Source organism: Pseudophryne corroboree, chromosome 5, assembly GCF_028390025.1.
Source record: "Pseudophryne corroboree isolate aPseCor3 chromosome 5, aPseCor3.hap2, whole genome shotgun sequence".
In the NCBI taxonomy this organism is placed as follows: Eukaryota; Metazoa; Chordata; class Amphibia; order Anura; family Myobatrachidae; genus Pseudophryne; species Pseudophryne corroboree.
Window position 1 is genome coordinate 651,185,184 of NC_086448.1, and position 16,339 is coordinate 651,201,522.

A 16,339-nucleotide genomic window follows, 5' to 3' on the forward strand; every position below is an offset into this window, starting at 1 on the left:
GCCCGGCACGCCATGCAGCATGCCGAATTTCATCAAAGGCTACATCTGTACTTCTGGTACCATCTAAAACGTATAGGTATATATTATGAAGATCTATTTTTGTTTGTAAATATTATAAAAATGCTTGTTAGTATTCATTATAATGAGCTGAAGAGAATAGCATTCCAGGCAATTCTGTCAAAGTGTATGATAATGTTACTGCCATAAATAATACTCTAGTCTGCATACTGGGGCCTAAATCAGACCTGTTCGCTCGCTATAGGGTTTTTTTTGCAGTCCTGCGTTCCCATAGTTGCCGCCCATAGGGGAGTGTATTTTCGCTTTGCAAATGTGCGAACGCATGTGTAGCAGATCTGTACAAACAGATTTTGTGCAGTCTCTGCGCAGCCCAGGACTTACTCAGCCGCTGCGAACACTTCAGCCAGTCCGGGACCGGAATTGACGTCAGGAACCCTCCCTGCAAACGCTTGGACACGCCTGCGTTTTTCCAGCCACTCCAAGAAAACGGTCAGTTGACAACCACAAATTCCTGTCAATCTCCTTGCAAACGCCTGTGCGAATGGATTCTTCGCCCAAACCCATCACTGAGCGACGATCAGCTTTGTACCCATGCGACGCGCTTGTGCATTGCGGTGCATACCCATGCAGAGTTTAGACCTGATCGCCCGCTGTACGAAAACGCAGCCTAGCGATCAGGTCTGAATTAGGGCCACTTTACTTTGTACTGTAAGTTTAAGTGTAATTTAATGTAAAAACCATGTACAATGGGCTACATACTGTGCAACAGATAGTTGGGCTGATCACAGACTAACTCACAGTGTGTATGCAGCACCCGGGGGCCGATTATCATGTACAAAGCAGTTGGATCTTATGACTGGATTGGATACAACATTTTGTGCCAATGTCTTGTAGTCGTTCGGATGCTAATAGTAATTGACTAGTGTGTATACTGTACACAGTGTACAAAAACACATGTTCAGATAATGTAACGGTCTGTCAGACACATCAGTGTTTATATCGTTGAGGTGTGTACTTAGCTTAGGACTTTTTCTACATTTAAAATCAATGCAATTTATAACTTCAAAACAATGTGGTCATAGTGAGAGCTTACAGGTATGTGTTAAAGAGCACTGCCACCTTGTGGCCATGTCCGAATAAACATTAGCTCAACCTTATCGAATTATGTATTCTTTCAATACTAATATAGTTGCAAAGTGACCAAATAATATTATAATATATAATATCTTCAAGCAGGACTACAGCTATATGGATTTCAAGGTATAAATCCAATATACTGTAGTAAATACACTGTCAATGCTGGGAAAATGGATAACCGTTTCTGTGTACTCACCTTCAGACGGGTTTCCTCTTTAGATAACTGTTCTTCCAATTCTATCAGTTTTGCTTTGGATGCTGTGTGCTGGACAGAAACTTTGGCCAGCTCCTTAAGAACATCATTGGTCTGCTCTTCCTTCCGCACTAGGCTTTTCTGCATACGCTGAATGTCTGCTTCAAGCTTACTTCTCATCCTATAACTATTAGAAAATAAAATCAATATTGAATTTCCTCATTTTGTTTTAATCAACACAATAGCACACAGATGGCATGTTCAAATACTTATCTACTAATTAGTCTGTATATTAATTTCCTTACTGTTTTGAATATATTATCACACTGTGAATAATAGTGTAAACGATTAATAATAATCATAATATTTAGTCACAGTCACTGTAACATCATAAAGTGTGAGAAATGAAAGTGAAGTTGTTTTGTTAAAGTATGCCCTTGGCACTACATCATACCAACAATTACTTAAAACGGCATTACTATCTAATCCAGTGGTTACCAAACTTTCTTGAATCACGGCGCCCTAGAGTTTCACCATTTTTTTTCATGCCACCCCTAAGATAAAAGTTTTTTTTTTTTTTAAACATGGTTAAAATGATTAAATTAAGCAAATTGTGCCCATCTCTCACCCTAGGGTTCAGTTATGTGGTGGTGTACAGGTGTGCTTCTGATGGCCACATGTTTTATGATTGGCAGCCAATAGCACTGGTTTTGCCTATCACTTTGACTACAAATAATTTGATTTGGTCTTGGACCACAAACCCAAGGCACCCCAGCTAGAGCCTCAAGGCACCCCAGCAAAAGCCTCAATGCACCCTAAAGTGCCTAAGCACACAGTTTGGGAACCACTAATCCATAGCAAGAGAATACATTTAGATCAAGATTCTATTGCGATGTGAGACTTATTTCCTGTGAATTTTGGGGTGTTAGCAAAAATGAGCAAGGATTACCTGTGGGATAACCTGCTTAGTATTAGTGTGTGAGGTTCCGACGGAACCTCAGCGCTATCTGACCCTCCCTAAATGTTACAAAATTGCCCTTTCCAGAACCCTTGCTCCACTGCCATTTTCCCTCCCTGGACAATGCGACCCATCTCATAGTCCTGGACAGAGACGACCAATCAGAAGCCAAACCTGTACAGATACTCAACCTCAGTACCCTGCTCCGCAGCCTTATTAAAGTAGCAAACATAAATGTTCTACACAGTTAGGCAGTAATGCAGTTTTAATGGGATTTCCAAACTTTTTTTTTATTGATTTTTTTGAAGGTCAACAGACTATAAGAAGACACAAAAAGGCTTGCTTACAACATGAAGGCACAAATTCCATACTTTTAAAATTACATGTTTAACAATAGAAGTAAACTATTGATCCTATTCAGTACAGATTTTCGCATGCTGGGGGCGCCCATCGCAGGGCAAGGCGCCCAGTATGCAACCGGCCGCCCATCAACTGCAACTGCACATTAATTGCGATCATGTCACAATTAGTGCGTGGTCGCATGAACTAGAGAAGTCTCCAGCCGGCGCAGGAGTCCCGTTGCCATATTTTTGTTAGAAGCGGCTGAGTGTGACGTCACACAGCTGCCCCGAAAACGCAGCCGGTCTACCCCCGTTTTCAATGCACCGCTCCTGTAATGGTCCATTGCCAGCCCTCCACCCCCCTGCGAACGCCTCTGCCTGCCAATTAGGCAGAGGCGTTCACAGTTAATGCAACCTGAATGCATTAACTGAGCAACCATGCGCAGAGCGGGACCTGCGCGTGTGTACTGCTGCCCAATCGCCAGAATTGCAGTCGCATCACAACCTGAATAAGGCCCTATATGCAGTAAATTTACTAAAGGTTCTAAAATTGGAAAGTGGAGGTGTTGCCCACAGCAACCAATCAGATTCTGTCTATCATTTTCTAGGACGTAACAGAGAAATGATAGACAGAATCTGATTGGTTGCTATTGGTAACACCATCACTTTTCATTTTTAGAACCTTAGTAAATTTACCCCTATGAATCCCAGAAATAAATATATAAATATAACCAGCCATCACACATTTATGAAAGGCATTGGTCCGTTCCCAAACAAACAATGTAATCAAACATAGAGGTAGACACTGGAGATATCAGTGCACAGGGTTTATGGTGATAAAGCAGGTAAAACCAGCAGAAAAACTATATTGTGCATATACCATTAGAGAAACGTACAATATAAATAATATAAGACCATAACCTGTTTGAGATTTTGGTTGAAATGTCCTCATTTTCCAGAGTAAGGGTCTTATTTTCATATTCTAAGTCTCTGAGTGTGTGAAGTTTTTCATGCAGCTGCTGTTCCAGATCAGATAACCGAGTCTGAAAATCAGCTTCCTAAAATTAAAAACAAAATAAATGCTCAGGCAACTCTTCAGTGCATTCGGACATAAGGGAGTTATCTGCTCTGTGGCGGAGCAGAGAAACTCCAGGCACTAGAACAAATGAGAAAAACATATTGAAATCTTAAAAACAAATAAGAGATAGTATCAGAGCCGCCGTACAGCGCTGCAGACCCACAGTACAAAAAAAAAAGTCTAAGGTAAGAAATGGAAATACTGCAGCAATATTCAGGGGTAAAGGGTTTTTAATTAAAGGTTTACCTTGACTGTAGTTCCCATTTAGATCATTGAGACTCTACAAAAGTTAGTGTGCTCTTTATTTCCCCCTTCTATATTGGGCCTAATTCAGATGTGGATGCAAATCGGCTATTGTACGCAAATCAGTCTATGTTTTCTTATTGAGCATTCATCTGACCCGCAGTCCACATGCGCAGTGATTGAATTGCGATGACGGTTGCAATGAGGAATGAGTCGCTAAGTGAGTGACAAGAAGACAGCATTTGAGGGTGGTAATGGGGAGTGGTCGGGTAACTGCAGGCGTGTCATGGGCGTTCATGTAATTCTATAAAGTTGTGACCTTGTCTATTACTGCGCTGTTTGATCATCACTGAATTATGTGATTTGGCTGTTGTCCAATCTTATGCACAGCGCTGCAGAACGCTTGTAGTCCCATACTATTAAAAGCTAATAATAATTACCATAATTTCCATTTCCTGGGAAAGTCTGGAATAGATATTTGTTAGGTCTGTGTATTTCTTTTCTTGATCATCCAACTCATATTTTAAATCGGTCACCTAAGATAGAAAGCAAACAAAAAGTAATTTCTAATACTAAACTCTATTAATACAAACATTTAAGATTTCCTTCAACATTCCTCCAATATGTAAGGTGTCCTGGTTTCCTGTAATAGTCCAAAAATACTCTACAGTGGTAGGTAAATGGTAGTGTGCGTGTTCTGTAGAGATCTGAAAGCTGATACGTTGGTGCTGTATCAGGGTTAGGAAGAATAATTAATGGTAAAGAATAATTTCCTTTTAGCTGAAAACATGGAAGTTGACATCTATGCTACTAAGATAAGATACAATTGCCATGGTTTAGATAAGCAATAAGATTTATATTTTTTTGGTAACCAGTTAAAAATGTAAAAAAAAGTGTCCAAATATTAGTGCGTACTCTATGCGCATAGCATTAATATGTTTAGTGACTTTTTGCATGTAAGTCAACAGTTATTTCTACCATATCTGCTTTCCCTGACCCTTTACAAGATTTTATCTCATGCCAACAATGAACCCTTTCATGAATCAAGGTCACTACAGTGGACAGCTATTTTATTATCTCCAATAGATACTCTCTTGACATCACTAATGAATGGGGTCCTCTTCTTTGGACCTCGGACCTCTGTCGAAATTAGAAGGTATGCAACCTAGTGCCAGCTTTTATTTCCTACAAGAATAATTAGGGCAAAATAAAATGGCATAGAAAAGGTCACAAAGAACATGCACTTTAGGGATTTCTATAAAATATTTAAAGTCAAAGATAGCAGAGCAGATAATAAAAATAAATATAAGAAAAGTAATGTTTAAGGCATATTATGGGTATGTTTTTATCAAATACTCATTTGCTTTTTTCACAATCGATGTAAAATCATATGTCCACTTCAGTGGATGTCATGTAATACAAAGATCTATTCTGTTTCTGGAGAAGAATAGGCAACATAATAATAGCAAACTGGAACTATACCAGACATTTGTTTTTGATTTTTTCATTTTACCTTACTTTTTTTGCAATAAAATAAAATAGCTTTCACGGTTATAATATCGTTCAATTTTTTTATGTTGTGGGTGTATGTTGTCCACTCAAGTGGACACGTATAACTTCTTTAGTTTTACAATTTAAAAAAACTTTGAAGACTAATAAAAAAATTACATTAGGTTATCATTATTCATGCATGAAAGAACACTCAACTTAAAAAGAAATATATAGACCATGAGATTCCTCCACAAAATGTTATTTAAACGCGCACCTAGGAGATTCACTGTTGGTCAGAACTGACAGATGCAAGGCATGAAAAGGGAATTGTTAGGGAATGTCTGCAGCACTGCTTGCCTTGGCAGTGATAACTGTGCAGTAGAGATGAGGAGGTTCCTGACTGTCACTCTGCAATACTAAGAGTGAGATTCAAATTTCCGTCCCCCCTCCCACCCCCTATCGCGCCTGCCAGAAGTATTCTAATGTTGCTGTGGGCGGGCGCAATAGGTGCATTTCATCTCGCTACCCCCAGGGTAAAGAGACCCGTTTTCACGCTCGTGCCCATTACTATAGTCGAGTTTAGGTGCTTTGCGCACCTAAACCCGAGTGTAATGGGCGCGATAAGTGGGGGCATTTGACGATCACCCGCGATCTCCCATCAGTTCAGGTGGGAGATCGGGGATGCAATGACAATGGAATCCCCCCATCCCCCCCCCCTCCTAAGTGTCTTCTTTCACCTCACTGACAACAGCACTTAGGTCAGGTGCGTGCTTGAGGAGGGTTCCATTATCCAAAGATTTCCATTATAATCATCTTATCATTGTTTGAATCACATGATCCATCAATATACCATTCTACTATACAGAGCAGGAGAGACATGGCAATATAACATTCTCAGTGTTCACCTCCTTCACACAGCAGCTGCCATTGGCTAATCACACAGGTGCCTGTCTCACGTGAGGGGACTGGCGGAGAGCCCATATGACAAACATGTGGTGCAGATCCCTCCAGTATGTGAGATTTGCACGCTCCTCAGGAGCCTCTTCCATGTGGTCACTGGATAAGTCAATAATATTAAGTATATTTATTGCTTTGTTTCAAAATCATGATTTTGGTAGACAAACCCTCTATAAAGGCTGCATTTGCCATTATTAAATATAAAATAAAATCTTTTGTTCTTTATTCATCCATTCTAGTCTTAATGTGAAATAAACTATTACTTGTTGCTTGATCTGTTGTAATCCAAATGGGATAAATAATACAAAATAAGTAAAATAGTATCAGAACTGAAACTGTATTATACAGATTTCTAGATAGTAAACTAAGATAAGAGCCTATAAAACGTAACAAGATTAACCTTTTTGTAGCATAAGATACATACAAAGAACACTAGGTTGAATCTTTGTTTAGAAAGTATAATTTTGTGTAACTCAGCTGAAAAGTTATTTTTTTCCTTGTAAAGCTTTTAAAAGATCTACTGTGAAGTGGAAATGATTGCTTACTGGACGCAATGCCTCTTGTTCTGTGTCCTAATTTAAATTAGTTCTTAAGTCACAGAAGATGCTGTGGCTGCTTTTTATCCTTCACAGCCAGATGATATAAAACTTAAGCCGATCAATTGTAACTTCCATCTCTCCTTATTAAGGCACTAAACACGTCCTGGGTTACTGAAATTGCTTTCAACCTTACACTTATCATATGTTCTTCAACATATGCATTATACAGAAGCTTAGCCATCTAATATGCTAGCACAAACAAAAGTAAAGCTGTACATTGCAGCATTTATTATAGTACTTTGTACAGATTAACTGACCTAGAAAAAGTGTTGCTTTCGCTTTAACGGTCTAAACAGGAACAAACCCACAGCAGATTCTGCCATTATTCTCTTTACAGTGTCTTTCCTCTATATCAGACTTTTGTTTTCCTGTAAAGGTGGTTTGGTTGGCCTTTCCCTGCCAAATCATGTGGAATATCTATAACTATACAACCATTGCACCTTGTATATGTAAAAGTATTGGCCATGCCATGTGTATGCATCTGTATAATAGAAAGTGGCAGTAGTTCATGGAAATGGTCTAATATCATTAGCTTCCAGTGATGACTGTGTACGCCCTTGAACTTACAGCTATTATAACAGCTATATGAGCCAATAAACACCTTTATTACTGAGCTCCTGGTTGCTGAGATGAGATGCCTGCCCCTGCAATGTTCCTGTGACCAACAAATTAAAACTCTAGCCATCAGCGCTCTACCCAAGGGCATAGCTACCTTAGGTGAAGGTAGTGCAGATGCTATGGGGCCCAGACCTGAGAGGGGCCCACCTTCCCTTTCAAAATTACATGTGCTATACAGTATACATTTTTCACCATTGGTAGATACATAGGGGCACTTACAACTTTTCACCTTGGGGGCTACAATATATCTACTTATATTGGTCCCCTGGACCTGCTCCTTGTAATGTGGTATACAATGAACTGGAGGGCATTATACTGTTACATAATATAAACTAAAGCACTGTAATATGGCACAATATAAGGTGGAGGCACCATAGTGTGGCATAATATGAACTGTATCATAATGTGAATTGGGGATACTGTGTTGCATAATGTGTACTGGCAGCCCTATAACGTGAATTAGAGCACTACTGTGGTTCATAAAATATATTAGGCCACTACTATGGGACATAACATTAACTAAGGCACTATTATGGTTCAGAAAATGAACTAAGTCACTACTATGGGGCATAAAATTAACAACTGCTGTGAAGAGGTGTCTATCTTAAAGCATTGTTACAGGGAGGGGCCCTTCAAAATGTTGCTATGGTGCCCATTAACTTCTGGCTACACCCCTGGCTCTACCAGATAATTGATCAAAAGTAAACGGCAAGGAGGATTTCAGTCACCATTTCCAGCAAAGAGCTGCTGCAGCAACTATGTATCTCCACACAAACGTGTGTTTCCAGGTGCTGGTGAAGGAGACTGGTGATGGCAGTTACACACTGCTTGGGACAGGATGCGGTCAGCATATCGACAGACACAATGTTGACATTCATAATATCGACAGTAAAATGTTGACAATGTTGAAAGGTCGAGAGCTAACATGTAAACATCTGCAATATAACATGTTCACAATGGGGGTATTTCAGAGTGTCTGACGTCAATTCTGCGACTATCTGATTGCTGCTCTGCAAAAAATAGCTAGCAAGCGATCAACTCGGAATGAGGGCCCATGTGCAGGTGGGGGGGGGGGGGCAGATATAACATTTGCAGTGAGAGAGTTGGGTGGGTTAGTTTGTTTCTGTGCAGGGTAAATACTGGCTGCTTTATTTTTACACTGCAATTTAGATTTCAGTTTGAACACACCCCACCCAAATCTAACTCTCTCTGCACATGTTATATCTGCCCCCCCACACACACACACTGCAGTTCACATGGTTTTGCCCAACTGCTAACAAATTTGCTGCTGCGATCAACTCTGAATTACCCCCAATGTCAACATCATAAATTTTAACAAGTGAAATGCTGACACTAGGCTTGGGGTTAGATATATACTTACCTTGTGGCGGCTGATGTCATAAAACTGTGACTAAAGCTGAAACCACCAGAATATAAGCTGCAGCGTTAGACTTACAGCCACACTGCCGATACTCAACAAATCAGCTTGATGACGTTTCATCAGTGTTAACATGGTCAGTTCTAACATGTCACACTGCCTTGATATAGGGACAAGCTAATACCGAAACATGTTGGCGTCACCCTCCTGTGCCTTTCTATACCAAATGGACGTTTTCGACTAATTCTGTATTGCGATTGGGAATTTAAGCGTTGGAGCCACAGGCAGGGTATTTTTCCCGGGGATAATCTGCCTTGCCACACCTGCGGCTCCATCTACCCTGTTCGGTAGGAACTACTTCCCTTTCAGGCTATTTAGCCTCAGCTTTTTTACCATTGTTTTTATATTTTATTGTATCACCCACTGTATGTTTCATAATAAATCTATGTCATATATCTCCTTTAACACAAGTGTAATGTCAAGTGTATTCAACACTTATGTTTACTGTCAAATTACACCAAGCCTATAGGTATTAAGGATCAGCGCCATTAGGGGAGAGTCATACTTCAATCTTTTACTATTGAATATCATTGGATTATGGGACTACAGCACCCGGATGATAGAAGAATGAAGTGTGCGCTTTCTGCACAAAAGTCATTCTCCCTCTCTGACTGAAAAAAACAGGGCCAGCTTCTCAGATGTAGTGGCAGGTGGCACGGGGGGAGGGGGAGTGGGTGCAACCTGCTGTGCTGCCCCCAGCAAGTGGCACCCCTAGGCATGTGCCTCACATGTCTAGTGGAAAATCCACCACTGATGCTTACATGTGTACATCTGCATAAGGAAAGGAATGCAAAATTATTTCCAGGTGTAGTGGTGTGGAAGTGTCTACAGCTAAGTACACACTATGGACATCAGCTGAACCACACATTGCTGGAAGCTCGTCAGTGTATTGATCCCTGTACAGCTGGTTGCTGCTGATCCTACCTTTTCCTGGCTGATTCCTGGGCGATGTGTTTTTTAGCCGACGGCACGTCTTATGAAACGATATATTGCTCGGCCATACATACTGCACAATCTGGTGTACGACTGCACTATATAGTGGTACATCCTGCATTAACCTGTACACCAATACCAGCGGGACGTGCAGCAAATCAGATGGATTGACCCCGCTGACGATGCACGTGCGATTGAACGTATACACGGTGCAATATATCATCCCAATTCTCGTTGGCGCGATATATCGTCCAAAATATTGCCTAATGTATTCCCGGCCTTACAGATTGCAAACATAATCTGCCCATCCTACCCTGTGTAGTAACAGTATATGATTCTAATCTAATTGTCCTAAGCTTGGCTTTGTGTACCCATTTGCCTATCGATTCAAAATAAGGACTGTCCTTCCAACATGTCTGGATGAAACATTGTGGGAGACTGTTTTGTTCATACGTTTGTAAATCCAGTCATCAGGACACAGAGACATGTGAGTTCACTGCTGTGCTGTTTATTCCCTCCAACTCCAGGCACACTGCACACTGGACCACCCACTTCCCAGCATCCTCCTGGTCCCAGGGACCATCACTGTAGATTCAGGCTTCCACAGATCAGTAAGGGAGTGTCTACAAATATTAAGCATTCTAATACACTAACATCACATCCTCTTTTCTTTAAAGATAAGCCCTGTACGCTTCAATGCAACAATTAACAACGTCATATTAAGAACATCATCTAACACGTTTCAATGAGTCTCTCAATTCTGCGTATTTCCCTTTTGGGTCTTTCATACACAGTCTGTGTTTCATCGACCATGTTGGACCTTTCTAGAATCGTGGTTTGTTCACCATTATGAGGATCATCATACATGTCAGATGAAGGGTATTCTTCAGTCATGTTGTCTTCATTATGGTTAGGTTGAGATCTTAAATCCACCCGATTTCTTCTGACTTCCGTTCCACGCTCTGTACGTATAGTATAAGATCTTGGTGCTACTTGTGCTTGCACAATACCTTTCTGCACCCAAATACCTTTCTCGTGATCTCTGAGACGGACTTGGTCACCCGATTTTAGATCAGATAAGCGTTTTGTTCATCTGTCATGGAACAGTTTCTGTTTCGCTTGTTGACGTTCCTTGCTCAGTCTGACCAACGCTGAGTTATGTGTATTAAGCAGTTCATCATGTATCGGGAAATTTACTCTAATCCTCCTTCCCATCAGCATTTGTGCAGGAGAAAGTCCATTCTGTAAAGGTGTACTGCGGTAGATTAAAAGAATTTTGTAGAAATCTTCTTTACCTTCTTGAGATTTTTTCATGAGACTCTTTACAGTTTTTACTGAACTTTCCACCAACCCATTTGAGCGTGGATAGTGGGGACTTGACGTAGTATGGACAAATTCCCACTCATCAGAAAATTGTCTAAATTCAGCACTGGAAAACTGAGGACCATTGTCAGTGAACACTTCCATAGAAACACCATGCCTTGCAAAGATTGACTTCATGCAATTGATTACGGCTTTACTAGTAGTTGTATGTAGTGTCTTCACCTAAGGGTAGTTAGAGTAATAATCAGTCACGACAATGTACGTTTTCCCATTACAATCAAACAAATCTGCGCCAACTTTCTGGTACGGTCTCTCTGGCACTGCGTGAGGACTCAGTGGCTCGACTTGTTGTTTCGGTCTATACGTAAGACATAATTCACATGTAGCTATAGTCTGTGCTATGTCTTGGTTCATTCTTGGCCAATACATAACTTCACGCGCTCTCCGCTTACATTTTTCTTCTCCTAAGTGGCCTTCATGTATCTTGCACAGCATAGTTTTTCTTAGTCGTGCAGGTATGACAAACCTATTGCCTTTGTAAATAATACCATCGACAACTGTAAGGTCACTGCGGTACATCCAATAATCATGAATAGACAGCAGGCACGCATGTTTTTCTGCTGGCCAACCTTTCAGAATGATATCTTTCAACACTTTCATTGTGTCATCTGTCTCAGTTTCTTTCCTAATCTGTTCTTGTCTTGCAAGAGACACTGGTAGAGAAGCTACGATCAAAATAACATAGGCTTCTATCTCTTCATCCATCAGACTTTTGGAACCTTCACTTTTGTCCACAGCACGAGAAAGTGTATCAGCAATGTACATGTATTTGCCGGGACAGTACAGCAAGTGTACATCATATTTCTGTAGTCTGATAAGCAGTCGTTGAATTCTCATGGGACAGTCATGTAATGATTTAGTCATGATAGCTATCAATGGCTTGTGGTCAGTTTCCACTGTAAATGTTTGACCATACACAAACTGATGAAATCGCTCACATGCATATGTGATCGCTAGAAGTTCTTTTTCTATCTGAGCATACCTTGTTTCAGCACTTGCCAGTGCTCTTGATGCATAGATTACTGGTTGCCATGTATCCTCATGTTCTTGTAACAGCACTGAGCCTAGGCCAAATTGCGAAGCATCTGCTGAATTCTTATTCTTTTCGCAGGATCAAAGAATTTTAGCACTGGTTGCTCTGTAATGATCTGTTTCAAGTTTTGCCAACTTTCTTCTTGTTCATGTGACCACATCCACTCGTTATCTTTGTCCAACAACCATCTAAGAGAGGCTGTTCGTTCAGAGAGTTGAGAAATAAACTTTCCTAATTAAGTAATCATTCCTAGGAATCTTCTGACGTCGTCTTTGTTGTTAGGACGTTCCATGTTCACTATGGCTGATATTTTCCTTGGGTCTGGTTTTACACCTTGACCCGAGACCACGTCGCCCATAAAGGTAAGTGTATTCACGCCAAATTCACATTTGTCCTTGTTTAGCTTTAGATTCACTTTCTTGACAAGTTCCATTACTTGTCTCAATCTAGAATCATGTTCTTCCTTTGTAGATCCCCAGACAATAATGTCATCCATCATTGTTTCAAAACCTGGAATATGTTCAAAAATCATGTGTATCTTTTTGTGATATACTTCTGGAGCAGACAATATTCCATATGGTAGTCGAAGAAATCTGTATCGACCTTCTGGTGTATTAAATGTACAAAGCTTTGAGCTGGCCTCATCTAGCTTCATTTGCCAGAATCCTGAAGATGCGTCCAATTTACTGAACCATTTTGCTCCTGCAAATTGCGACATGATTTCATCTCTGGTTGGTAGTTTGAAATGTTCTCGTTTAATAGCTTTGTTTAAATCTCTGGGGTCTAGACATATTCGGAGTTGTCCATTCTTCTTTTCAACAATTACTAAGGAGCTTACCCATTCAGTAGGCTCATCAACTTTCTGTATCACACCCAAGGCTTCCATGCGATTTAACTCTTGTTTCAGTTTTTCTCTCAGCGCAAACAGCACTTTTCTACAGGGGTGTATCACTGAAGAAACTTGCGTGTCTATATTTATTTTATGTTCTCCAGGCAAACAACCTAGACCTTCAAACAAGTCTCTGTATTCTGTAAACATCAATTTGCAGTCATCTTCTACTTGTGATGTCACCATAAAAACTTTCTTTAGCAAGCTTAGTTTCTCATAGGAACTTAATCCTAGAATCGATTGCACATTTTTATCCACAATCAGTAGAGATGTTTTAAACTGTTGTCCCTTATATTTCAGTGTCACTAAGCATGTACCTTTCACAGGAATTTCCTCCCCAGTGTACCCTGTAACTTTCACTTTGGCTGGGTGAATTTTAGGTTTTACTCTAAAAGTCTTATAGTCTTGAAATTATATTAAATTCACCTGCGCACCAGTATCAAGCTTAAAGGGAATGACAATCTCGTTCACAGTTAAAGGGACAATCCATTCTTTCTTATCTGCACTGCAAAGTTCAATGCAATCCACAAAGAATTAATCTGTTTAACAGCATGCACTTTGGTTGTTTTACTTTTAATTTTACAGCATTTGGCAAAGCGATTAAGTCTAACACATTTCATGCAGGTTTTACCATAAACAGGGCACATTTTAGGATTGTGAGCATTTCCACATCTACTACACATTTCCTTATTAGACTGTGGCTTAGACGAATTCATTCTTAAGAATGGATGTTTGCATGGCTCTGTTTTCTGCACTACATGCACATCAGCTTCCTTGTGTAACTTTTTGGCTTGAAATCTAGTTATTTCTGCAGATCTACACATAGTCACTGCCTTTTCTAGTGTTAGGTCTTGCTCTCTCAGCAATCTCTCTCTGAGTCCATTATCAGGTATTCCACAGACAATACGATCTCTAATCAGTGAATCCTTTAAATCACCAAACTCACAGGTTTTACTGAGTGATTGCAGCTCTGTAACATACTGATCAAATCCATCTACAGACTTCTGATCACATGTGAAAAACTTATATCTTTCATATGTCACATTTTTCCTTGGCACAAAGTAATCTTCAAACTTTGCATTATAGAAGATAGCACCATATTCTGCCCCTCAGCTAACTGAAAACTATTATTAATGTCCAGCACATCCTCTCCTATCACATGAAGGAAAATGGATGCCTTCGTGTTGTCAGTCTCTGAATCAGCTCCACATGCAGCAAGATATATATTAAACCTTTGCTTAAATCTTTTCCAGTTTTCAGACAAGTTACCAGACATCAGCATGCCGGTTGGAGGAGCTAGTTTATCCATGGTTACTCACTGTATGAAGATAGGAGCACACGGCAGGCTTTGCAGACACAGAGTATCCCAGCCACAGACTTCTGCAGGATTCTGTCACACTCTGAGAGCACTAGCAGTCCAAGTTAAACTTCTTCCGACACCATGTTTTGTTCATACGTTTGTAAATCATCAGGACACAGAGACATGTGAGTTCACTGCTGTGCTGTTTATTCCCTCCAACTCCAGGCACACTGCACACTGGACCACCCACTTCCCAGCATCCCCCTGTTCCCAGGGACCATCACTGATGATTCAGGCTTACACAGATCAGTAAGGGAGTGCCTACAAATATTAAGCATTCTAATACACTAACATCACAGAGACCTGGGCACCCAACTTGTGGGAGCCCTCCCAATAAAATTGTTAATATGATATTCTGAGGATGTTATTAAAAAGTATAATGTGTAAATAGTCCCAGCAGCACAAATGTGTTACACACTATAGTGTCTCCTTTCACATTATGCCACGCAGAAACCCCAGTTCACATACTGTATGCTATGGTGCCGCCCACACTGGTGATATAAACTATGCGTGGGAGGACCTGGGTGACTTCCCTGGCTGACCTGTTATTAATCCGGCATTGCATGCCATTGATAGCTAGCTGTAAAATTAGCAGTCAGCTTATATTCTATAATATGTTAACTTGTTTATCTTATCTTATGTCTTAAGGAATAAGTAATTATTGTAACACAGAGGGGTCTATTCATTATGAAAATTAACAGCGTCACCTACTTTTGTAGAAATTAGGTGTCAGGGCTATTCATTATATATCACGGATATCTCCTGCTTATCCTTCAGTCCCAGTCTGGAGAGAGATAACGTACCAACCAATCAGCCCCCAACTGTCATTTTTCAAACACAGCCTGTGATATGTCAGTTAGAAGCTGATTTGTTGGTACTTCATAACTCACCAAGTTTTGATAAATATCCCCTTCAACACATATTATGGGGGATAATTTACTAAAGCTTCTAAAACAGAGAATTGGTGATGTTGCCGATAGCAACCAATCAGATGCTGTCTATCATTTTTTTAAAGGCAATAGAGAAATGATAGACAGCATCTGATTGTTTGCTTTGGGCAACATCACCAATTCTCTGTTTTAGAAGCTTTAGTAAATTTACCCCTAGGTTATCTTAATGAAGTCCTGAGCAAAAAAAGTCAGATTCCCAATAAAGACTATAAAGGCAGATCATCTTCAAAGAAGACATATATGGAAAAGGAAAAGACAAAAGAAATCCTTTTTGGGAGCACTCTTATTTGTAAATCAATCAAAACAGTATACAATGAGACGATGTAATGATGAATAATCTAAAACCTAACGTTTATTCTGCTCCCTTAAAATATCGACCTGTGCGGTCCAATGTGATTAGAATCTCTATCTTAATTTCTAAATAAGAGATGAGAGGGTGAAATATGAATAAAATAGTGAGAGTGAGTAGCATAGAACTGCTCCACCAGTGTTTTTCAAATGGAAATATAGGTGATCATCTTGGTGATATCCACAATGCCTGGTATTCCTAAGTAGTCCCCCTTCAAAGTACTAGCCAGGTCTATCCTATCAGCTTCCGAGATAGAAGATCGGGCTATTTTCAGGATAGTACGACCTTGAATAATAAAGATGATATATGAAGGAAGAAAGAACCCACTTCTGCTGTCTGTACTCTGCCTGCTACACGTCACTAGATAAATT

General features: G+C 40.1%; 1 protein-coding gene across 2 annotated transcripts in view; it reads right to left on the minus strand.

Moving 5' to 3' along the window:
- The window catches only part of CCDC178 (coiled-coil domain containing 178), a 754,227-nt gene that overhangs the window by 472,043 nt on the left and 265,845 nt on the right, over positions 1-16,339 (minus strand). For both annotated transcript variants that reach the window (XM_063923667.1, XM_063923668.1), the window contains 3 exons: positions 4,409-4,504; positions 3,569-3,705; positions 1,352-1,535 (listed from right to left, as the gene is read on the minus strand). In XM_063923667.1, coding sequence (XP_063779737.1) covers positions 1,352-1,535; positions 3,569-3,705; positions 4,409-4,504 — 417 coding nt within the window. The remainder of the gene's footprint in view (positions 1-1,351; positions 1,536-3,568; positions 3,706-4,408; positions 4,505-16,339) is intronic.